The sequence below is a fragment of the Sebastes fasciatus genome, chromosome 16 (assembly GCF_043250625.1).
Source record: "Sebastes fasciatus isolate fSebFas1 chromosome 16, fSebFas1.pri, whole genome shotgun sequence".
Classification (NCBI taxonomy): domain Eukaryota; kingdom Metazoa; phylum Chordata; class Actinopteri; order Perciformes; family Sebastidae; genus Sebastes; species Sebastes fasciatus.
Window position 1 is genome coordinate 10,047,347 of NC_133810.1, and position 25,568 is coordinate 10,072,914.

General features: G+C 45.6%; 2 protein-coding genes and 2 pseudogenes across 2 annotated transcripts; 2 read left to right on the plus strand and 2 right to left on the minus strand.

The window, feature by feature from the left end:
- Window positions 1–1,482: 1,482 nt before the first annotated feature.
- On the minus strand, window positions 1,483–3,215 carry LOC141752966 (tripartite motif-containing protein 16-like). Its single transcript, XM_074611260.1, has one exon. The coding sequence runs from the start codon at window positions 3,213–3,215 to the stop codon at window positions 1,548–1,550; it is 1,668 nt and encodes a 555-aa protein (XP_074467361.1). The 3' UTR covers window positions 1,483–1,547.
- Window positions 3,216–5,843: 2,628 nt separating this feature from the next.
- LOC141752578 (uncharacterized) lies at window positions 5,844–9,347 on the plus strand (annotated as a pseudogene).
- A 1,861-nt stretch (window positions 9,348–11,208) lies between these two features.
- On the minus strand, window positions 11,209–13,342 carry LOC141752967 (tripartite motif-containing protein 16-like; annotated as a pseudogene).
- Window positions 13,343–20,736: 7,394 nt separating this feature from the next.
- LOC141752970 (uncharacterized) lies at window positions 20,737–23,531 on the plus strand. The gene is made up of 2 exons (XM_074611264.1): window positions 20,737–21,262; window positions 21,324–23,531. Exons 1-2 carry the CDS (start codon window positions 20,838–20,840, stop codon window positions 22,102–22,104), a joined length of 1,206 nt encoding a protein of 401 aa, XP_074467365.1. The 5' UTR covers window positions 20,737–20,837; the 3' UTR covers window positions 22,105–23,531.
- Window positions 23,532–25,568: the final 2,037 nt, after the last annotated feature.

Below are 25,568 nucleotides of genomic sequence, written 5' to 3' on the forward strand. Positions count from 1 at the left end.
AAATAAGAGATAATCTTCAATTGATAGTTTGTGTTATATTTCCTTTTTTTTCATTATTGTTTTTTGAGTGATTTTCTTCTCTCACCATCATCAGCATTAAATCAACACTTGGTCTGTTGTCGGTAGATGATGATTTAAAAAAGATATTACCTCACATTTTGAGTGTTTTTGAGACGACGTGCAGCCCAGTTATTCCTAAAGTGTGATTGGTGAAGCCTGTAAAGCTTTCTATAAGTCCCATTTTATTCCTGCATGATTGTTGTGGAATGTTCAAAAGTTGTGTAATAAATCTGAAAGTAAAACATTCTGCTGAAATATTGTCTTGAACATGATTTTCATTTGCAAAAAAAAGACCCCAACATTTTACAAATTTAAAATCATTCCAAAATTATGTTGTTTCTGGTGAAATCCACCAGAAAGTGGACGTTATTTTATTGCCTTCATTAATCTCCCTGTGTTTGTCTGTTACCAAAATATCTTGAAAACTGATTGATTAGAAAGAAATTAAGTAGGAAAAGGACAGATTTTTTTTTTATACTCGGACAGTGAAATGAAGAATATAGATAAGTCAACAATTTATTTATTTATTTGTATGATTTACAACATTGATTTTCATTAATGTATCCAAATAATTGTTATCATGAAAGTACATTTGAATTCTTTCTTAAAAGAAAAAAATTACTAAACTTTTTTTCAAAAGGTTACATTTAAAATGATCCCAGTTTTCTGGTACTCGTACTTTTCTGGGTACATTAAAATAAAAGTTGCTATTTTAACAGCAACACAGTATGCAGAAAGTAAACATTACATTATACAAATTATGAAGATGTGAAGATTTAGTACAACTCAAATTATTTTAAAAATAAATCATATTACATTCATTTGACAGATGCTCAAAAATCCAAACCCAAATACATTTATACATTATTACATACATGACTGTTTTATTAATTTTGTAGTTTTTACATAATTAAGCCCATTCATATAATAACCAAAATCAATTTTAAGTAGAACAAAAACAGATTTTTAGTCAGACATTTTGCATATGCAAAGTCAACAATTTATTTATTTAGGCTATTTATTTTTAGAATTTTTAACATTAACTTTTTATATATTTTTTTAACCATGTAAAGACACTTGAATTCACTCTTAAAAAGATGATTAGCTATTTTTCAGAAGGATACGTTCAACATTAGACCAGTTTTTCCTGTACTTTTTGGGTACATTTACAAAAAAAGGTGATGTGATTTTACAATATCAGCACAGACAGCAGTATGTAGAGTACTAAAAAGTAAACATGACTCTTTTTTAAAAATCTATATTACATTCATTTTGCACAGTATACAGTATAAGGAAAATGTTTAGTAAAAATAACATCAGAATCAAATTTCAACAAATAATCTCTATGTAGCAAATAAAAAAAAGTTTTCATCATTTCATTGAATTAAAATAGAATAAAAAAGTCCCACCCACTATGTTTGATCTCTGCAGTGCAGACACATCTCAACATTTACTGTACAGAGATGAATCACTCATTAAACTCTTGTCTACTTGAGTTCACACAACTCAGCAGTGTCTCCACCACTATAACTTGGAAGCCAAAATCCAGCATAGAGAGGCTGAGTGAACGTGGTCTGGACTCTGTGGAGGAGAGTCATGGTTCCAGAGACGCTGTAGTAAGACAGAGTACCTGCCCTGTGATCCAGGTAAACTCCTATTCTGGAGGACTGAGGGCCTGAGACGGAAGTAGAAATATCGTTGTGTCTGAATGTATAACTACTACTGTAATATTCTAATAACCAAGATTTGTCATTATTTCCAAATCCACATTTTTCTTTGGTGCCCTTTCTGCTAATATCCTTGTATGCAACTGCTATATAAACTCTCCCGCTCCATTTCACCTCCCAGTAACAGCGTCCAGTCAGACCCTCTCTACTCAGGACCTGCCACCTTTCATCAAATCTGTCTTGGTGATCCAAATATAACTGGTTTCCTTCCATTAATGTTGCTTTTCTGTCCCTGTCACTCAATGACAAATTGTTGTGTGCTGTATTTGGATCCAGTGTGATTTGACAAGAATTTTTCATAAACTCAGCTCTGGTTCTGGGCTCTGCTTGTAAAACATCCACTTCAGTCACTGCCAGAGAGATCTTTCCCCACTCCTCACTCAGAACAGCCTGCAGTTTATCTCTGACCTCTGACACCGCCGCTGTCACATCCTCAAAGGAGTACAGAGGACAGATATCAATGCTGGGAACGTCTTTAGATTCGCTCAGACGTGACAGCGAGGGGTAGTTGTTTAGGAAATGGAGGTGATCCTCTGTGTGTGAGAGCGTCTCCAGCTCAGTGTCTTTCCTCCGCAGCTCAGTGATCTCCTGCTGCAGCTTCTCCTCAAGCTCTTTAGCTCGACTCACTTGAGTTGTCTGCTGGGATCTGATCTGCTGCTTCACTTCGGAGCTTCTTTTCTTAATGAGACGGATCAGCTCAGTGAAGATATTCTCACTGTCTCTCACAGCTTCATCAGCAGAAAGATTGACAGCCTCCACCCTCTGCTGAAGCACCTTCACGTCTTTCTCTCTGTCCTGGACTCTCTGTTGGATTTCTTGCCGACTCGCCCCGAGCTCCGTCTGCTTCTCAGCCCTCTCTGCTGCAGCGGAGACTGTGTCATGACCTTTATGATCATCCATGGAGCAGAGATAGCAGATGCACTTCTGATCGGTGCGGCAGAAAATCTTCATCACCTCGTCATGCTGAGAGCAGATGTTCTCCTGGAGCTTTAAAGTGGCCTCAACCAGCTTGTGTTTCTTTAATGGAGCTACATTGTAGTGAGGCTGGAGGTGCTGCTCACAGTAAGAGGCCATACACACCAGACAGGACTTGAGGGCTTTCACCTTCATCCCAGAGCAGTAATCACAGGTCACGTCTCCAGGTCCAGCAGAGGAATGATCAGGTGAAGCAGCTTGAGGTCCTGCTTTCTTCAGTTCCTCCACAACCTCTGCTAACATGGTATTTTTCACCAGGACAGGCCTCGGTGTGAAGCTCTGCCTGCACTGAGGGCAGCTGTGTGTCTCCGTCTCATGCTCCTCACCCCAGTAGTCTTTAATACAGCTCATGCAGTAGCTGTGCCCACAGGGAATAGCCACCGGATCCTTTAGAAGATCCAGACAGATTGAACAGCTCAGTTTGTCTCGATCCAGAATCACTTGCTGCGCCATTTCTCCTCTAGACGACAGTGAGTGTCTGTAAGTTTCACTCTCTGTTTCCAGATAAATGCTGTGCTCATTTCCTCAATGTTCGTCCACTGATCTGCAGTGTATGAGCGTTCCAGCTCTTACATTTGATCACATGGTGTTTGCACCCATCTGTAAATGGGCAGATCTGTGAAAGGGGAGGGAACGACAAGTCTGAGATGAATAGACTTTGAGCGGGAGGAGTCTTGTCTAACCGGTAAATAAAGTCTGGGTGGGGTTTGTAAAAGGTGTGCTTCATTCCAGGAATAGGAGCGGTTTGAGCGTTGCTGTGTGTCTTTAGTCCTCAGTTATAGTCTGTCTTTCAGAGTCAGAACTACAGAATTAAATGGAAGACTTGCAATGTAATATATTACTACCACTACCACTATTATGAGTACTAATAAGTTAACATTAAATTATACCACTTATGTTCATGGAGATACTAAAATGACCTATTTTCTTAAACTTTGTTTTATATTCATTTGACAGATGCACAAAAATCCAAATCCATTTATGTATTTTTACCTACATGACTCTTTTATTCATTTTGTAGTTTTTTATACAATTAAGCCCATTTATATAAAAACCAAATCCAATTGTAAGTGAACTGTACTCATATAGCACCTTGCATACACATAGAGAGATATTCTCCCACTATGCACCTTGGACATCTACAAAAAGATCTAAAATGAGATCATATCCATTGATGAATTTAAGGGCATTGTATTGAATGTGGTGATATGTGGCTGCCAGCGTGTTAAACAGCTGTTCTTCAGTTTTATTGTGAATTTTTGTATATAATGTTGAATATGTTGTATTTTAATGTGTTGTAATTGTATATGGCCGGCCAGGTCTCTCATTTTTTTTATCTCAATGGGAGTTTTTAGTAGAATAAAGGTAAAATAACATAAATAAAGAGAGAGAGGGGGTTAAAATGAAATGTACCAGAAGTGGCATTTGCTGGCATCCACACTTGACACCAACAGAGACACACCAACACTAGCAACCCCTGAAAGAAAAAACTCTCTAACTCTACCTGCCTGGTAGGCCTAGCCTGTAAAAATAGTATGGACAAGAAATGAAAAATTAAATTAAATGTTTTGTTATATCTGGATTTCCCTTCTCCCTCATTCTGTATAAAGACAAGACAATCATATTTTAAGTTATTTTTTTCTGTCCAGTTTTATTACAGAGCATTATGCAGCACATAGGCGTGAATTTCTGCATTTCCTCTTAAATTAAAAGACACACCGGTTTAACAATAGATGCACTTTTTGCAATTGTGAAGGGGAAACTGTTGAACATGTGATTGTAGATTGTTTTCATGCTACTTCTTTTTGGTTTGATTTACAGAATAACTTCTCTGTCATGTTATCACCTGGGCAGTTGAGTAGTTTCCCTGTGTTTCCTCTGTTTCCCTGTCCTTTTGTCTCCTGTGTGTTTTACCCTGTCAGTCTGGTCTGTCTGTCTGGAAGGAGGTGTGGCCATCTCCTCCTCCCTCTCCTGGGCGGTGGTTGCTGGAGCAGCTGACACTAATCATCAATCAAGACACACTCTGCAGTATATCAACCCTGGTCTTCCTGCGGTTCATCGCCAGATCGTTATCGTCGCCACAGTGTGTGATCTATTTCGACCTCACTCTGACCGTCACCACGGTCTTCACCTTGAATGAAGCCATTCTTCTTCCTATCTGCGAGACCATAATATCAACAAAGTCATGTGACTGACCTTAAGAGGCTGGCCGTAGGTTATAAAGCAACCGGAAAACCATGCCTCTTCCTCTTTGCCTTTCTCGCCTCATCGGAGACCGGTAAGTATGTCGGGAAGCCAATAATCCGTCACTTTAGTGTGCAGGTGCCTTGTGTCCCTGAGGATTTCTGTGGTTTTTCCCGGGAGTTCTGTATGTAACTCTTTGTTTGTTGCAGGTAAGATAAATGATATCACCTGCGGCTGATTACCCCATAGCCTGTTTGGCGTTTTTGCGTAAGTTGGCGTTTGGGTGAGTAGCTTTGCTTATTCTCCTCTCGGAAGCAGTTGCAGAGTTACTGCTTTCAGCTGTTTCGCAAGTTAAGTTTTCTGTTTCACTCTTCGTACACGTGCGTACACGAGTGGTGTTCTTTATTTAAATAGTGGAGCGCCGATAACTGGCCCACTGAGTGTTATAGCTCACCCGGTAGAGCGGACGCTCTTACCGCGGTAGGCCGGGGTTCGAATTCACCTTCGGCATATTTTATTTAGCCAAGGATTTTGCCTTGCATTCCCCTTGGGTTTAAAAGGGCGTTTTCATTTCCCCTTAAACCTCTGTGCGCAGTAGGTGGGTTTGGTTAATTGTTCCCCCTTGTACGTCCGCATACAGGAAAGGGGTGATTTTTAGTTCTTATGAGCAGTATTTTTGTTTATACCTTTGAGCCAGTGAGTGCATATATCCCCATTGACTACTGTTCGCAGCAGGAGGGGTTAATTTGAGATACCTCTAGTACAGCTGAGTTTACCACTGACAGCTGCCTGGTACTATTATGGCTCCCCAGACTTGTCGGTTCTGTGGGGCAGCCATGGACATTCGCGACGGTCACCGTGAGTGTCCGTCTTGTTTGGGCATGGCGCATTTAATGGATGACGTTGATTGCCCATGTCCAGCAGCCATTGATCTGCCTCTGGAGGAAAGGGCCCGAAGGGCTAGGCTTGAGGGGCATTCCCAACACACTGCGGCAGCTGCTCCCCCTAGTAGGGAACGAGAGCGTCGCACGGAAAACCGCTCCCGCAAGCGTAAAACAGGGACAGTCCCAGGGGCAGGGAAAAAAACGTGCCACAGAGACTAACTCTCCGCCACTGCAGAGTCCAGCCCCACCTGTAGATGGGGCAGGGGGGCAGGAGGATACTCAGTGTCAAATCCTGGCCGCCATTCGTGGTCTGGCAGACAGGGTGAGTAGAATGGAAGCTCAGAGAGCAGCTCCACTGACTGCGGCTTGTTCGGAGGGGATCTCCCCTAGGGACTTGCCGGCATATGAAGAACATCAGACAGATCACCCTGATGCTATATCACTTTATGCTCAGGGTTCTCTCTTGGACGAGGGTCACCCAGAGATTGCTGAAGAGTCACATTGCCTTAGCCTATCTCACACAGGTGAGTCTGCGTCCGTAGACGATGGTACTGGCGATTCTGTTCCCAGTGATGTGTTTTCAAAGGTTTTGAGTGCGGCTAAGATTATGGGCCTTTCAATTCCAATTGAAGCCCCTAGCTCATCGGAGGGAGTCTGGGCTGGCATCTCGCAGTCTCGCCCCTCAGTGACTATTCCTGCAGCCGAGGATTATTGTCAGATATTAAGGTCACCACACTGTCCTCGTAAGGAGTGCAAGAAGACAGACCACTTGGTTTGTAGGTCCTATAATGCAGCCGCCGGCGCAGCGCGTGCAGGAAATGCACTCGCTCTCTTGTTAGCAGCGCTCAGAAGGAGCGCTAGTGCGGGTGATCAGGACACCAGAAACCTGATAGATGCGGCCCTGTCCACACACTCTCAGCTTACTCGTGACATCGGTTCCGCTATGTCGTCAGCCATGATGGCCGACAGATCTGGCTAGCTCAGACAACCCTCCCCGAGAACATCAGGAAGGAGCTTACCAACATGCCGGTGGTACCAGGTAGAGTCTTTCACTCTGACTCCCAGAGTGTCTTGGAGAAAGCTGAACAGTCTCTGCGTACTCGAGAGAGCGTGCAGCGCACATTCAGTCGGCCTGCAGCGACGAGGCAGAGACCAACGGGCCAGCAGCACCAATTCCAGGCTGCCTGGGGTCATCCAGAGCCCTGGATGCGTGGCAGGCGCCAGGGCTCAGGTGCACAAGGTTCGGGTGATGCTGCAGGAAGACTGCGACGGCAGCATCAAGGGTTTCAGCCCCGGCCTACAGCAAGAGGGGCCCCTCAAAGGAGACGCCCCCCCAAGGGTCCAGGGACCCAGGGGGCCTCTGCATAGGAGGGGTGGGGCAGCCGCCAAGGTTCACTCCCAGCTACGCCTGGACAGCTGGGAGAAGGAAGTCTCAGACCCCTGGGTAGTGGCTACTGTTGCAAGGGGTTACAGAATTCAATTTCGGCGGCGGCCCCCACCTTTTTCCAGGGTCCAGATAACGTTGGTCAAGGACCCAGTCCAGGCAAAAGTTCTGTCCGAGGAGATTGCAATCCTCCTTCAGAAGAAAGTAATTGCGAAGGTAAGGCCCAGCGAACAGCAAGCTGGCTTTTATTCAACATATTTCCTTGTTCCCAAAAAGGATGGTGGGATACGTCCCATCCTGGACCTCCGGCGCCTAAATACTTACATAAAGGTTTTGCCGTTCAGAATGCTGCACACATGGCACATTCTAGAGTCGATAGAGCAAGGGGAATGGTTCACCACTATCGATCTAAAAGACGCGTACTTCCACGTCCCCATTTGTCGGGCACATTGGCAGTTTCTACGGTTCGCATTTCAAGGGCAAGCTTACGAGTTCAAGGTCCTTCCGTTTGGTCTCTCCCTTTCTCCGAGAGTTTTCACCCGAGTGGTAGCAGCCGCTCTGTCACCACTCCAGAGGGCAGGCTTAAAGATCCTGCCATACCTGGACGACTGGCTGGTCTGCGCTTCATCTCGCGAACAGGTCATGCAGCATACCGGGAGGATCTTAGCTCATGTCCAATCCCTTGGTTTCAGGGTGAACTTAAAGAAAAGCAACCTTGAACCGAGGCAGGAAACAGTATTCTTGGGGCTTTGCCTGAACTCACTTATGATGAAGGCGTCCCTTACCCCTCAGAGGGTTGCGAGAATCCTAACGGTCTTGCGTATCTTCCGACTGGGCAAACGCCTACAGTTGGTTCACTTTCAGAGACTGCTGGGGTTGATAGCAGCAGCAGTGTTGGTGATTCCGCTGGGCCTGCTCAGGGCTCGGCCCCTATAGCGGTGGCTGAATGCGTTCAACCTCCATCCACGGAGGGACAGGCATGTGAAGCTCAGAGTGACTCAGTCATGTCAGAGAGCTCTGAGCCCATGGAGGGACCACAAGTTGCTCACACAAGGTGTACCCTTGGGCAATCTGCCTTCAAGGAGGACTTTGGTGTCCACAGATGCCTCCATGACAGGCTGGGGAGCAGTCTGGGAGGGCAGAATGGCGAGAGGTGTTTGGAAACCTCCATGGGACACCGAACACATCAATGTGCTCGAGCTGAGGGCTGTGCATCTGGCTCTCAGGGCCTTTCTCCCATTCATACGCGGCAGGCATGTCCTGGTGAAGTCGGACAGCTCTGCCGCAGTTTACCATGTCAATCATCAAGGAGGCACGAAGTCTCTGCGTTGCCTCAAGGTTGCACAGAGGCTTCTGCCTTGGGCTTTTCCACGTCTGGCCTCGCTAAAGGCTGTCTATGTACCAGGGGTGCTGAATCGGGCTGCAGACCTCCTCTCCAGATCGGGGCCTCTCCCGGGGGAATGGAGACTACACCCAGAGGTGGTGGCGAGTTTGTCGACTCAATTTGGCATGGCTCAGGTAGATCTGTTCGCATCCAAGGAGACAGCCCATTGCCAGCTGTGGTTTTCCCTGAGACCTCCAGGCGGTCCTCTGGGCCTGGATGCTCTGTCTCACGAGTGGCCGAAGGGGTTACTGTACGCTTTTCCCCCACTACCATTGATTCCTCATGTGTTGGACAGAATCAACCGGGGGCACTACAAGGTTCTGTTGGTAGCCCCACGGTGGCCGGGGAGACATTGGTTTCCGGCCCTCCTTCGCCTGGTTCACGGCCGACCTTGGCCCTTGCCACTCAGGGCGGACCTTCTGTCCCAGGCGGGAGGAAAAATTTGGTATCCCAAGCCAGCTGTTATGCAGCTGTGGGCTTGGCCCCTTCTCAGTCCGTCTCTCATGACCTGAGTGACGCTGTTCGGGAGACCATAGATAATGCTAGAGCACCCTCCACACGCTACAATTACAAGCAAAGGTGGAAGTTGTTCTCATCGTGGTGCCACCATAAAGGGGCAGATCCCGTCACCTGCCCGGTGGCTTTGGTACTTGACTTCCTCCAGTCGCTGCTGGATGCAGGTAGGGCAGCTAGCACCCTGAGGGGCTACACTGCGGCTATTTCTACTTTCCATGACACACTGGGGGGTCTTTCGGTAGGTAAGCACCCCATAGTGTCCCAGTTTCTGAAAGGTGCTAACCGTCTGCGCCCAGGCAGGAGTTTACGGGCTCCATCATGGGACCTACCTTTGGTGTTGAGGTCCTTGGCTACAGCCCCATACGAACCACTGGAACAGTCAGATTTTAAGTTTCTGTCACACAAGACTGCATTCCTTTTGGCCATTTGCTCTGCCAAGAGGGTGAGCGAGCTACACGCACTGTCTGTGAGCAGCGAGTGCTTGAGGTGGAGAGCAGAATATGCAGGGGTGTCCCTGTGGCCGAACCCGTTCTTCCTCCCTAAAGTGGTAAGCCCTCAGACAGTGAATCAGGCTATTGAAATGGAAACATTCCAACCTGATCCATCTTGCCAAGAGGGAGCGGCTCTTCATACATTGTGTCCAGTAAGGGCACTGAAGGCCTATGTTGATCGTACTCGGACGCTGAGGCAGGCACACACTCAGCTGTTCGTTTGTTATGGGGGCAAGAAGTTTGGTCACCCCCTGTCTAAGCAGCGTCTGTCCCACTGGTTGGTGGAGACAATTTCTCAGGCTTACTCTAACCAAGATTTCCCAGTCCCAGAAGGTCTGGTGGCCCACTCCACACGCAGTGTGGCCACTTCATGGGCAGCTCTAAATGGAGTTGCTGTTGGGGACATTTGTGCAGCAGCATCATGGAGTACTCCATGCACGTTTGCAAGGTTTTATAGAGTCAATGTGACGTCTACGGCAATTGGCTCCACAGTTCTTATGTCGGCCGCCGAGCATGTTGGTGAGGCGGTGGAATCTTCCGTTCCTCGCGACAATGTTGATATTAGTCATCCAAGGTGAAGACCGTGGTGACGGTCAGAGTGAGGTCGAAATAGAGCGTAAGTTATGTCCATAACTATGGATCTATGAGACCGAAGGATGACCGTCACCATCTCTTGTCGCTCAGAACGGGCTGAGGCGTTCCAGGCAGGAGGAAGAGGCATGGTTTTCCGGTTGCTTTATAACCTACGGCCAGCCTCTTAAGGTCAGTCACATGACTTTGTTGTTATTATGGTCTCGCAGATAGGAAGAAGAATGGCTTCATTCAAGGTGAAGACCGTGGTGACGGTCATCCTTCGGTCTCATAGATCCATAGTTATGGACATAACTTACGATTTATTTTTTTGATACTTGGACAGTGAAATGAAGAATATAGAATATAGATTAGTCAACAATTTATTTATTTATTTGTAGGATTTTTAACATTGTTTTTCATTAATGTATCCAAATAATTGTTATCATGAAAGTACATTTGAATTCTTTCTTAAAAAAAAAAAATTACTAAACTATTTTTCAAAAGGTTACATTTAAAATGATCCCAGTTTTCTGTTACTCGTAATTTTCTGGGTACATTAAAATAAAATTTGCTATTTTAACAGCAACCCAGTATGCAGAAAGTAAACATTACATTATACAAATTATGAAGATGTGAAGATTTAGTACAACTAAAATTATTTGATTAATTATTTTTGTTAAGAACAAAAAATGTTTTCGTCAGACATTTTGCATATGCAATATTTTTCATGCAAAGGATATAATGAAAATGTTTAGTAGCCTAAATATAACATCAAACTTCAACCCTATATATAAAAAAATAAAGTATTTATTTTTCATTTAACACATTCTGCTGAAATATTGTCTTGACATGTTTTCTGTTGCAAAAAAAGCCAAAGTTTTGGGGCTTATTTGTCTTCATTAATCTCCCCGTGTGTTTGTCTGTTACCAAAATATCTTGAAAAAAACTGATTAGTTGGACAGAAATTTAGTTGGAAAACAACAGATTTTTGTGAAAGGAAGAATATAGAGTGTGACAAGTCAACAATTTATTTATTTATTTAGCTATTTATTTGTCAGATTTTGAACATTAACCTTTATACATTTGTTTAACCATGTAAAGACACTTGAATTCACTCTTAAAAAGATAATTAGGTATTTTTCAGAAAAAATTACATTTACAAAAAAAGGTGATGTGATTTTACAATATCATTACACACAGCAGTATGTAGAGTAGTAAAAAGTAAACATTACTCTTTTTTAAAATCTATATTACATTCATTTTGCATATGCAATATTATCCATGCACAGTATACAGTATAAGGAAAATGTTTAGTAAATATAACATAATAATCAAATTTCAACAAACAATCTCTATGTAGCAAATAAAAAAAGGTTTTCATAATTTCATTGAATTAAAATAGAAGAAAAAAGTCCCACCCATTATGTTTGATCTCAGCAGTGCAGACACACCTCAACATTTACTGTACAGAGATGAATCACTCATTAAACTCCTGTCTACTTGAGTTCACACAACTCAGCAGTGCCTCCAACACCACTATTTGGAAACCAAAATCCAGGATAGAGAGGCTGAGTGAACGTGGTCTGGACTCTGTGGAGGACAGTCATGGTTTCAGAGACGCTGTAGTAAGACAGAGTACCTGCTCTGTGATCCAGGTAAACTCCTATTCTGGAGGACTGAGGGCCTGAGACGGAAGTAGAAATATTGTTGTGTTCGAATTTATAACTACCTCTGTAACATTCTAATGACCAAGATTTGTCATTATATCCAAATCCACATTCATAAATGGTGCCTGTTCTTCTAATATCCTTGTATGCAACTGCTATACAAACGATCCCGCTCCATTTCACCTCCCAGTAACAGCGTCCAGTCAGACCCTCTCTACTCAGGACCTGCCTCAGTTCTCCAAATCTGTCTTGGTGATCCAAATATAACTGTTTTCCTTTCATTAATGTTGCTTTTCTGTCCCTGTCACTCAATGACAAATTGTTGTGTGCTGTATTTGGATCCAGTGTGATTTGACAAGAATATTTCATAAACTCAGCTCTGGTTCTGGGCTCTGCTTGTAAAACATCCACTTCAGTCACTGCCAGAGAGATCTTTCCCCACTCCTCACTCAGAACAGCCTGCAGTTTATCTCTGGCCTCTGACACCGCCGCTGTCACATCCTCAAAGGAGCGCAGAGGACAGATATCAATGCTGGGAACGTCTTTAGATTTGCTCAGACATTACAGCGAGGGGTAGTTGTTTAGGAAATGGAGGTGATCCTCTGTGTGTGAGAGCGTCTCCAGCTCAGTGTCTTTCCTCCGCAGCTCAATGATCTCCTGCTGCAGCTTCTCCTCAAGCTCTTTAGCTCGACTCACTTGAGTTGTCTGCTGGGATCTGATCTGCTGCTTCACTTCGGAGCTTCTTTTCTTAATGAGACGGATCAGCTCAGTGAAGATCTTCTCACTGTCTCTCACAGCTTTATTAGCAGAAAGATTGATAGCCTCCACCCTCTGCTGAAGCACCTTCACGTCTTTCTCTCTGTCCTGGACTCTCTGTTGGACTTCTTGCCGACTCGCCCCGAGCTCCTTCTGCTTCTCAGCCCTCTCTGCTGCAGCGGAGACTGTGTCATGACCTTTATGATCATCCATGGAGCAGAGATAGCAGATGCACTTCTGATCGGTGCGGCAGAAAATCTTCATCACCTCGTCATGCTGAGAGCAGATGTTCTCCTGGAGCTTTAAAGTGGCCTCAACCAGCTTGTGTTTCTTTAATGGAGCTACATTGTAGTGAGGCTGGAGGTGCTGCTCACAGTAAGAGGCCATACACACCAGACAGGACTTGAGGGCTTTCACCTTCATCCCAGAGCAGAAATCACAGGTCACGTCTCCAGGTCCAGCAGAGGAATGATCAGGTGAAGCAGCTTGAAGTCCTGCTTTCTTCAGTTCCTCCACAACCTCTGCTAACATGGTACTTTTCACCAGGACAGGCCTCGGTGTGAAGCTCTGCCTGCACTGAGGGCAGCTGTGTGTCTCCGTCTCATGCTCCTCACCCCAGTAGTCTTTAATACAGCTCATGCAGTAGCTGTGCCCACAGGGAATAGTCACCGGATCCTTTAGAAGATCCAGACAGATTGAACAGCTCAGTTTGTCTCGATCCAGAATCACTTGCTGCGCCATTTCTCTTCTAGACGACAGTGAATGTCTGTAAGTTTCACTCTCTGTTTCCAGATAAATGCTGTGCTCATTTCCTCAATGTTTGTCCACTGATCTGCAGTGTATGAGCGTTCCAGCTCTTACATTTGATCACATGGTGTTTGCACCCATCTGTAAACGGGCAGATATGTGAAAGGGGAGGGAACGACAAGTCTGAACTGAGCGGGAGGAGCCTCGCCTTGCCAGTAAATAAAGTCTGGGTGGGGTTTGTAAAAGTTGTGCTTCATTTCAGGAAGTGGAGCGGTTTGAGAGTTGCTGTTCTTCTTCTTCTTCTTCTTTGGTGTTTATTGGCGGTTGGCAAACCATCTTAGAGGTGCATTACCGCCACCATCTGGACTGGAGTGTGGAACAGAAGATTGTGCAGAAACAAAATAGAACTAAAAACAAAAAATTAAATAAATAAAAAAATGATAATGAAAACTCTAGATTCTTTTAACTAAATCAGTTTTTCTCAAAAACTGAATAATTTCACTGTATATATTATCTGCTTTATTCCCCAATAGACCTGACACTGAAAAGTCGTGATGTTTTGCCTTCCTTAATGTCTGAAAAAGGTGATTCCTCTGGATAGTGTAATTACTGCAGTGTATCAGTACGTGTTCAACAGTTTCTGGCTGGTTACAGTGTGTACATTTCCCAGTTGGGTGTTTGCCTATTCGATATAATGTTTGATTAAGACCTGTATGTCCGATTCTTAGTCGAGTGATGATATTTTCTTCCCTTCTTTTCCAGCCCACCTTTCTCCCTGCTCCAACATGTTTCTGTATATTGTACATATGCCTTCCAGTTTCCTGATCATCCCAATACTCCTGCCATACTTTTTGTGCATAGTTCTTGATGAATGGTTTAGCCTCAGCTTTACTTAATGGAATTTGTAATTCTATATTCTTAATTCTTAGTGTTTGTTTGGCCAGAATGTCTACCTGCTCATTTCCTTCCACACCAACATGAGCAGGAACCCATATGAATCGTGTACCTGTGCCTTTTATTTCCATCCTATACATAATGAGAAATATTTCATTAATTAAATCCGTTCTGACTGATGATCTACCAGATCCTATGCTTGTGAGTGCTGAAAAACTGTCAGATGCAATAACGGTGTTTTTTATTTCCCTCTCCTCTATCCACTGCAGGGCCAATAATATTGCCAATATTTCTGTAGTATATACTGACACATAATTTGATACTCGTTTCTCACTCACCGGAATATAAACTGCTGCACCTGCACACCCTGTCTCAGGATCTTTGGAACCGTCTGTAAATAAGAACACGGAGTCTGTGAAGTGCTGATCCAAATAATTCTGGACTATGCGCCATGCTGGAATTTTCTTTGACTTCTCCATCAATTCCTGCTGTATATTGAGGTCAACATTTGGTAATGGGAATAACCAGGGAGGAATGGAGGAAACTGAAACTGTAGAGCAATATTGGAATTGACATAACCCTATGTTTTCTGCCTTTGCATCACCTACCCACCCAAAGCTTATGAAGTTTGTTTCATTATGTTCCCAGCAGTCTATCAAAACACTTTTGGTAGGGTGAGTTTCATAATGCCCCTGAAGATTAACCCAGTATGCCAGCATTAATTTTATTCTTCTAATCCGTAGGGGCATTTCTCCCACTTCCACTTGCATTGCTGATACCGGAGATGTTCTGAATGATCCACTAATGATTCTCAAAGCCTGAGCTTGCAGTACATCTAATTTCTTGAGGTTTGATTCTGCTGCTGACATGTAAGCTACACACCCATAATCAAGGACAGATCTCATGAGAGCCCAGTATATATGTTGTAAAGATGCTCTACTTGCTCCCCACTCCTGTCCTGTCAAACAACGCAGTATATTGATGACTTTTTTACATTTGCTCCTGATTTTATCTAAATGAATGTTCCATGTGAGCTTTTCATCAAACCAAATCCCCAGAAATCGAACAGCTTTGACTTGCTCCAGAGGTTGATCATACAGTTTTAGGGAAATGGGTGCGATTTTACGCCGTTTTAAGAAACAAATAACTTGTGTTTTTGCTACTGATAACTTGAATCCCCATTTGTTTGCCCATTTCTCCACCTCAGCTATTGCAGCTTGCATTTTCTTATTAACAAATGATACATTGCGGCCTCTTATCCAAAGAGCTCCGTCATCCGCGTACATAGACTTTCCTATATTTTGCTCAACCTGAGAAAATATATCATTGATCATTATATTGAATAATAACGGACTACATACACTACCTTGTGGAGTTCCATTATCTACTGTATATGAATTTGAATATTCTGCATCTACTCTTACCTGTATTTTCCTGTCAAATAAAAAGTCCTTCACCCAATTATATGCTCTACCACCAATTCCCAATGAATTCAATTTCATGAGTAACCCTTCTTTCCAGAGCATATCATATGCTTTTTCCACATCAAAGAAGATAGCTAATACTACTTCTTTGTTGGTCTGTGCTTTCCTGATGTCTGACTCTAAGCATAAGACAGAGTCCATAGTATTGCGACCCCTACGGAACCCACTTTGATGTGGAGATAAAAGAGCTTTACTTTCCAGGAAATATGTTAATCTCTCTGTAACCATTTGCTCCATAATTTTACATAAATGAGAGGTTAGGGCAATAGGTCTGTAACTATATGGATCTGATGGGTCTTTCCCTGGTTTTAGAATAGGCACTATTACGGCTTGTTTCCACACTGAAGGAAGTTGTCCAGTTTCCCAAACTCTGTTATACAGTCTTAAAACAGTGACCAGAGTGTTATCTGCCATGTTCTCTAACATTTTATAGCATACGCCATCTTTACCAGGTGTGGTCTGACGTGCACAAGTTATTGCTCTTCTCAATTCAAACATACTAAAAGGCAGGTCTATTGGATCTTCTGATGTCTCTTTTTTCTCTAATATTTTAGATTTCTCCAATAAAACTATTTCTACAGCGCCTGGCCTCATCTGTTAGGTTGTCGGAGCTGTGAACTTTCCTGAATGTTTGCGCCAGAAGTTCAGCCTTTTCTAGGTTGCTGACAGCCATTTGATCCCCATTATTCATCACTGGTAATTTATAACTCCTTCTGATCCCTCCCATTCTCCTGATCATGCCCCAGACATCTGAAAGCTGTACTTCTCTTCCTATACTGCTACAATATTGCCTCCAAAATGTGCGTTTTGGGGTTCTTATTGTTTTCCTTACTATTGCCTGTGCCCTTTTATACTGGATCAAAGCATCCTGTGAATGAAGTTTTTTGAGTTCCCTAAATGCTTTATTTCTGTTTTTTATGGCTTTGCTACATTCGCTATTCCACCAAGGTACATTCTTAATACGTTTAGTTCCTGTACTCTTTGGGATTGTTTCCTCAGCAGACTGAATTATTTCATTAACTAGTTCACCATTAAATATGTTTACATCCATTTGATAATCTTCTTTAATTCCCTCACATCTCGCTGCACTTATCTCTTGGTAAGCAGACCAATTAGCATTTTCCAACTTCCATCTAGGAATTTTCTTTCCCTTATCAAAATAAATTTTTACACCAACTTTAGTCACTACGGGGTAGTGATCGCTGCCCATTGTAGTATGCTTTATTACTTTCCATGTGCTTACACCTGCTAAAGTACTATTTACAAATGTTAGGTCAAGTGCTGCTTCTGTGTTTTGAGTGCAATTATACCGTGTTCCCTCCCCATTATTAATACACACCAAACAGTGATCATCTATAAATTCTTCTACAACTACACCATTAGCATCTGTGCTATTGCTCCCCCACAATGAATTATGTGAATTAAAATCCCCACACCATATTACATTATTTTGCAATGATCCCCCTACATCCTCCAATATACCTTGACTTAATTTCCCGCATGGATTATAAAAGTTAATTATATCTATATCACCTCTGTCAGTCCACACCTTAACAACAATTGATTCATGCTCAGTGTTTACATGCATTATCTTGTAACTCATTTCATTCTGTATGAATGTTGCAACTCCTCCACCATTACCAGATTCCCTATCCCTTCTAACTACAGAATATCCCTTTACAACAAAATCCCACTGTGGTTTCAACCATGTCTCTTGTATACATATTACATTAGGTTTATTTTGTAATTTATCAATGTACTTCTTAAACTCCTGTCCATTTGCTATTAAGCTTCTCGCATTCCATTGTAGCAGAATTAGCACCATTAAGAGGATCCAGCCCATGTTTGTGCGGATTGTGTATCTTCATTCAGAATGTCTCTAACTGTTCTTTTTCTAACTTCGTTCGGTGTTTCACTATGGGAATCGCCTCGGCGTGACCAACTAAGGAAGCTCCAATGACACAACGTCTGTCATTGACAGACAGGTCGACCTGTGTTAGGGCTACGCCCCCTCATATTAACACAGTCGACCGCCCCTTACAAATCATTCTCGCTTTTCTTCCCGTGAAGAAACTATAGCTCCCTCAGCTCATCTAAGCTAGCTTGGTTTTTCTGCTTAACAGTTCACAGACGACCCGTCAAGGAAAACGTCGCCGAACGCAGTTCCAGGCTTTAGTTTGGTTTTGCTGAGTAAGTACTTCGTGAGAAGTGTACTTTGTGGTGTTACACAGGATAATTAACCGAGCAGTGTCCGCATTAAGGCGAGCTGTTTTGTCCGGCTAACCTGTATTTGTTTATCGGCGTAGCCGGTGACTGTGTAACATTATACCGTACGGCTAGCGCGTTAAGGCGAGCCTACTAGGTTCAGTTAGCATTAGCTTGTTAGCCGAACCGAGTACCCGGAGTTCAGCTAACGTGTCACGGCGAGCAGACTCTAACGGTGCGCTGTTAGCTCGGGCTAAACCCCGTTTGCTAACGCTACTAACCGACAGGCTAACGCGTTGCGGCGCGCCTGATACGGCTGAATATTTATACTTTTCGCTCCTTTTCCAGTCGCCATGTCTTCGGCTGCTACCCCCACCAAAGGGTCTGAGCCGAAGGTTAAAGAGGCTGCATCCCGCCTGTGCCCTGCGTCATGCGGGGCTTCCATCTCGGGCAAGGACCCTCATCCTATGTGCATAGCTTGCATGGGCGCTAAACACGCTCAAGCATCGCTGGCTAACCCCCAGTTATGTACCCACTGTGCGTCAATGCCAGAAAAAATCCTGGAAAGGAGGCTGAGAGTGGCAGTGGCCAGTAGTCAGGACCCGTGCCTGTCTGGAGCCATCTCAAAAGCCACAACCAGCACCCATCAGCCGCGAGCCTCAACCGGCTGGGCGGACTCGATGGACGCTGTTTGCCCGGACATGCCTCCACTTTTCGAGGAGCTCCTCGAGGTGGAGCCGGGCTGTGAGGACGCAGAGGGCGATGCCAGCTCTGACCTCCTCGACATGGACGACATGGAGGATGAGGAGGATGACTCCACATTTCCTCTTCAACAGTCCAGACCCCCCAGCGCATCTGATGCTGTTCCCACAGTGGACAGCAACTTATACGAGGTCTGCAAACGGGCCGCGTCCAAATTGGGGATTCAATGGCCCGCAGCCCAGGACGCCACAGGGGCGGAGAGAGATCTATATGATGGTAAGAGGCTCCCACCAGCCCAACCACCATCTAAACAACTCCTGCCAGCAGTGCCTGCCTGCATGAAAGAAATGAGCAGGTACTGGTCCAGACCATTTAAGACTAAGCTTCCCACCAAAGGCTACTCAAAGCTTGAGATCCACGGAATGGGGGAACTGGGGCTGGCCGAACCCCCAGCGGTGGAGCCTTCAGTGGCTTATCACCTCCACCCAAACCGTCGCTCTCTCTCAGCTTCCTCCAGCATCTCTCTTCCTAGTAAAATGGAGCGCCTCACGGCGTCTGTTTTCCAGAGGATGTATAAATACGCAGCGCAATCAGTGTGCTCTCTTAATGCAATGACATTGCTATCTGCGTATCAGGCGGAAATCCTGGAGGAGATGGGTGGACAGCTGGACTCAGGTTCACCTAACCCTGCTCTCTGGGATGAGATTTGTGTGGTGAACGACCTCATCCTGCGCTCCTCACGGGGCGCAGTGCAGGGCTGCGGTCATGTAATGGGACTGGCAGTCTCAGGTGAGAGGGCCTTGTGGCTGAATCTCTCAGGCCTGAGTGATGCTCAGAAGGCAGAGGTTATGGATGCGGCATACGACCCCACCAAAGGTCTTTTCGGTCCAGCTCTGGAGAAAATGAGAGAGACCAGCACCCTCAGAAAACAAGAGGGTGAAGCTTTTGACCTCTGCCTACCCCGACGACCCATCTCTCGCCCCCCTCAGGGACCAAGGGCTGGCTTTGCTGCTGCAGCCTCAGCAGTGAGGGAGAGACAGGGGTCGGACCGCAGACCGCAGAAGCAGGCAGCTGGTCAACAGACTAGCCAGCAGCCCCGGTCAGAAAAAGCTAAGCCATGGGGCAAACACTCTTTCGCTGCAGTTGCAGCAAGAAACCGCCCATCCCACCCCGGGGACGGGAAGAAGAGGCGTGCGACCTAACACCCCTTGCTTCTCCCTCCCCCCCTCCCTCAAAGAAAAGAAAGGGAATGGAGGTGGAGCAGAGCCCCCAAGCTCAGGCTTCAGAGGCCCTGGTGTGTTCCAGTTTTCCAGAGGTCCTCTCTCAGTTCCTCTCCCCTCATGTTCAAGGGGAAGAGAACAGGGGGCAGGTAACGCAGTGTCCCCAAGCACTTGTACCCAGTTCAACACTAAAAGAAATAAAGTGTGCATTTTCACAGCCAGGCCAAGGGCCGAGGGTGAAATGTTCCCCCCAAAACAAAATAAAAACAAAACAAGGTCATGGCCTCATAATCCCAGCAGATGGAGCTCACGCTCCTCTGAGGGGAGGCCGCTCCCTCCAGGTGATGGAGGTGACGTCACCGCAGGGCGTGCACAGCCCACTCGCTGCCGGACAGACCAGTGGCGCGCATGCGCAGTTCACCCATGGGTTTTGTCCACTGTTACCCAGGGTTACAGGCTACAGTTCGCTATGAAACCACCCAGATTCAACGGTGTGTTAGTTTCAGTAGCCAGGGGGGATTCAGCACTAGTCCTAGAGGACGAGATAGCATCCCTGCTAAACAAACAGGCGATCAGAGCCGTCCCGAGCGAGGAAGCGCAGCGGGGTTTTTACTCCCGTTACTTCCTCATTCCCAAGAAGGGCGGCTCAGCCTTACGGCCCATTTTAGACCTCCGTGTGTTAAACAGACACCTACGAAAGTACACTTTCAGGATGTTAACACACAAAGTGCTCTGTCGATCTATTCGTCCAGGAGATTGGTTTGTAACAATCGATCTCTCGGACGCGTATTTTCACATCGCCATTTATCCCGCACACAGAAAGTTTCTCAGGTTTGCGTATCAAGGCAGAGCCTACGAATACCAAGCCATCCCGTTCGGGCTGTCATTAGCACCGAGGGTGTTCACAAAGTGTGTGGAGGCAGCTCTGTCTCCGTTACGGAACAGCGGCATCAGGATATTCTCGTACATAGACGACTACCTGATATGCTCCCACTCACGGGAGCAGGCAGTCAGGGATTCCGCTGCGGTGATAAATCACCTCGGGGATCTTGGGTTCAATATAAACTGGGCAAAGAGTCGAGTAGAACCCGCACAATGTACAGAATACTTGGGTCTCAACATAAACTCGCTCTCCTATCGAGTCACGCTGTCGGAGGGGAGAGTAGCGTCCCTCACTCAGTGTCTCTCTCGTTTCCGGGTGGGGACAGCCGTGACGTTCAGACTCTGTCTGCGCCTACTCGGCCTCATGGCGTCAGTGATTTCTGTCGTACATTTGGGACTCCTATGGATGAGGGATTTTCAGCGCTGGGTCGCGGCGTTGCGCCTGTGCTCACGCCGTCACCTCAGCCGCAGAGTGAAAATAACACCAGCTGGTGTGCTGGCGCTCCGCCCGTGGGAGGACCGGACGGCTCTCGCGTCAGGTGTCCCGCTAGGGGCGGTGTCATCCAGGGTAACCATGACAACGGACGCGTCCCTGTCAGGTTGGGGAGCGACCATGTTGGGCAGAACAGTGAATGGCACCTGGGACCAGAGGCTGGCTCAGGCTCACATAAATCTCTTGGAGCTTTGGGCAGTGTTTTTTGCACTAAAGCATTTTCTGCAATTTCTCCAAGGTCGCCACGTCCTGGTGAAAACAGACAACACCACGGTGGTCGCATACATCAACCGCCAGGGCGGGACTCGCTCACTGCAGTTACACAGGTTAGCTCGGAAGATAATCATGTGGAGCAGCTCGAGGCTAATGTCCCTCCGAGCGACTCATGTGCCGGGCGTTTTGAACAGGGGCGCAGATCTCCTGTCCCGGGGAAACCCCCTGTACGGAGAGTGGACTCTCCACCCGCAGGTGGTGGAGCAGGTGTGGCAGAAATACGGCCGGGCAGCCGTAGATCTCTTCGCCTCGCAGGAAAACGCTCACTGTCGACTGTTTTTCTCCCTGTCAGACGTAAATGCACCTCTGGGGGTGGATGCGCTGGCCCACTCATGGCCAAACGTGCTGCTCTATGCATTCCCCCCTCTCAGCCTGATCTCCCCCACTCTAGCCAGGGTGAGAGAGCAGGGCTTGTCGCTAATCCTGATAGCACCGCGGTGGTCGTCCAAGCACTGGGTAGCAGAAATAATTCAGCTTCTAGTGGGCGAACCGTGGCCTCTCCCCATACGCAGGGATCTTCTGTCCCAGGCGCGCGGGGAGATCTACCACCCACACCCAGACCGCATGGCGCTCTGGGCCTGGCCCGTGAAAGGTGGAACCTGAACGCGGCAGGCCTGCCCGCACAGGTCATTGACACCATTCAGAGTGCAAGGGCCTCCTCCACTCGCTCTCTTTACAGTGGTAAGTGGCGGGTTTTTGAGGAGTGGTGCGACTCGAGGCACACCATTCCTTTTCAGTGTTCGGTGGTTGACCTGCTATGTTTCCTGCAGGAATTGGTAAATAAGGGCAAGGCCTTTTCTACCATTAAAGTGTATTTAGCGGCCATCTCAGCCTGTCATGTAGGCTTTGGAGAGAAGCCTGTGGGGCAACATCCTTTAGTTTGTCGCTTCATGAAAGGTGCACGCCGCAAGCTTCCAGTTTCCAGGCCCCTGGTTCCTCTGTGGGATCTGTCGGTCGTGTTGGACGCCCTCTCTCATCACCCATTTGAGCCTATAGAGGCGGTGGGGATGAAATTTATTTCACTTAAAACAGTGTTGCTCTTAACCTTAACCACAGCAAAGCGTGTGAGTGATTTACAGGCTTTATCCATCCGCCCTTCCTGCTTACAGTTTGCCCCAGGGCTCACCAAAGTCTGCCTACGGCCCAATCCAGCGTTCGTGCCTAAGGTGGTGGAGTCAACCTACAGATGTCCCACAGTGGAGCTTTTGGCTTTTCACCCACCTCCATTCTCCTCAGTGGAGGAGCAGAGGCTTAACACATTATGCCCAGTGCGGGCTCTGCATGTCTATGTGAGTAGATCAGCAGGTTTCAGGAAAGGGGATCAGCTGTTTGTGTCCTGGGCCACTCCCCACAAGGGCAAGCCAGTGTCCCGCCAGAGGCTATCCCACTGGATTGTGGAGGCCATATCACTGACTTATAGCTGTAGAGGTCTGCAACCTCCACAGGGGTTAAAGGCCCATTCCACTAGGAGCATGGCCACTTCATGGGCCCTGTTCAAGGGAGTTTCAGTGCAGGACATTTGTGCTGCGGCGAGCTGGGCTACGCCTCACACTTTTTTAAGGTTCTACAGGCTGGATGTCTCGGGGCCATCCTTGGCACGGGCTGTGCTAGAGGCAAACACGCCAGGGTCGGTGTGATGTTCACTGTCTGGCTTATTGTTTATGGCTTCGGGAAACGTATGCAATACGGGAGTGGTCTATATCTCCCATAGTGAAACACCGAACGAAGTTAGAAAAAGAACTTAAGGTTACTTAACGTAACCCCGGTTCTTTGATAACAGAGTGAGGTGTTTCACCAGCACGTCCCTACATGCATAGACACGGAAAGAAACCGTTCTAGAATGATTTGTAAGGGGCGGTCGACTGTGTTAATATGAGGGGGCGTAGCCCTAACACAGGTCGACCTGTCTGTCAATGACAGACGTTGTGTCATTGGAGCTTCCTTAGTTGGTCACGCCGAGGCGATTCCCATAGTGAAACACCTCACTCTGTTATCAAAGAACCGGGGTTACGTTAAGTAACCTTAAGTTTCCCATTGTAACCCATTTACTTCAAGGTACTTCTCAGCTGATCTTACAATTATTTTAATCCTTTCATTGCGACTTTTTGACTGTGCCGAACAGTTGATTATTTCTGCCATAAAGAGCACAAAGTCACTTTTTTCTGACTAGCAGAGTTTCCTCCTTCAACTTATCGCATCCTGCACATTTTACAACATCTTCATTCACAGTGTTATTTTGCTTTGTCACCTTTATTCCTCCTGAAACCTTCTTTGCTGCCTCTGCATAGCTGATTCCCTGATACACCTTGACTCTGCACCTCTGCCGCTCTTTTGCTAACCTCACATCCACCGTACGCTGAGCTATGTTCTCCACCGCAATTGCAGCATTTCAGCTTTGCTCCCTGGGCACATTTGCCATACTCATGTTCTCCTCCACATCTTCCACACCTTTGGTTTCCTTTACACACAGCCGCCACATGTCCAAATCGTTGACACTTAAAGCATCTGAGTGGTGGGGGAATATACAGCCTGACATCATAGCACATATATCCAATGAAGATTTTTTCGGGAAGTTTTTCCTCCTCAAAAGTGATCAGCACTGAGAGACTGTCACTTTTAATGCCATTTCTGTTTGATTTCATGCGTTTGACTTCACTTACTTTTGCATTAGTTATGTTTGCTTTAACATCGTCATCTGTTACACTTACTGGGATCCCTGAGATGACTCCCTTGACTAGTTTTTTGTCACCAGCTAGGGAACATTGTACTTTTTTGCCATTTATTTTGTTCATCCTGATTGCTCGCCCTTGTTGTCCTCCATCCTTGCACATAATTAACAGTGATCCGTTTCTTAACACTTTAGCACTTTTTATTTCTCCGATTTCTTTACATATTGATCTGGTAAGTTGTATTGGATTCCACTCTCCAAAAGAAGCCCCTTCTTGCGCCAGTTTAATGATTACCTTATAATCATCTCTCCTCCTCTCTGTTACAGCTTCTCTGCCAACAGAATCACTATCATCCGATTTATTATTTGGATTCTTTTTACGTTTCTTTTTCCGAGCAATATCCCACTCTCCGTAGCTCCCGCCACCTAATTCCATCTCGCCTAACTCGCTTCCTGATCCGTCACTTCCCTCTGCCATCTCCTGTCCAGTCACAGCCCAGTGTTGCCAACCGCCTCTCCTCCTGCTGCTGCTCTTTGCCCGACTCCCTTTCCGCCCATCCAGCTCCTGGGTGGGGTTTGTGGAAGTTGTGCTTCATTTCAGGAAGTGGAGCGGTTTGAGCGTTGCTGTGTGTCTTTAGTCCTCAGTTATAGTCTGTCTTTCAGATTCAGAACTACAGATTTAAACTGGAAGACTTCCAATGTAATATATTACTACCACTACTACTATGATGAGTACTAATAAGTAAACATTAAATTATACTACTTATGTTCATGGAGATACTAAAATGACCTATTTTGTTTTAAACTTTGTGTTACATTCATTTGGCAGATGCACAAAAATCCAAATCCATTCATGTATTTTTATATACATGACTGTTATATTAATTTTGTAGTTTTTTATATAATTAAGCCCATTTATATAAAAACAAATCCAGTTTTAAGTGAACTGTACTCATATAGCACCTTGCATACACATAGAGAGAGATTCTCCCACTATGCACCTTGGACATCTACAAAAAGATCTAAAATGAGATCATATCCATTGATGAATTTTAGGGCATTGTATTGAATGTGGTGATATGTGGCTGCCAGCATGTTAAACAGCTGTTCGTCAGTTTTATTGTGAATTTTTGTATATAATGTTGAATATGTTGTATTTTAATGTGTTGTAATTTTATATGGCCGGCCAGGTCTCTCTTGGTAAAGAGATGTTTGATCTCAGTGGGAGTTCCTGGTAAAATAAAGTAAATAAAGAGAGAGAGGGGGTTAAAATGAAATGTACCAAAAGTGGCATTTGCTGGCATCCACACTTGACACCAACAGAGACACACCAACACTAGCAACCCCTGAAAGAAAAAAACTCTCTAACTCTACCTGCCTGGTAGGACTAGCCTGTAAA

Coding starts and splice junctions, on each gene's coding strand:
- LOC141752966 (XM_074611260.1), bottom strand. CDS start 3,215: ATGGCGCAGCAAGTGATTCTGGATCGAGACAAACTGAGCTGTTCAATC.
- LOC141752970 (XM_074611264.1), top strand. CDS start 20,838: ATGCTCCCACTCACGGGAGCAGGCAGTCAGGGATTCCGCTGCGGTGAT. Junction 21,263..21,323: donor CCCGTGGGAGGACCGGACGG/CTCTCGCGTCAG, acceptor GACAACGGACGC/GTCCCTGTCAGGTTGGGGAG.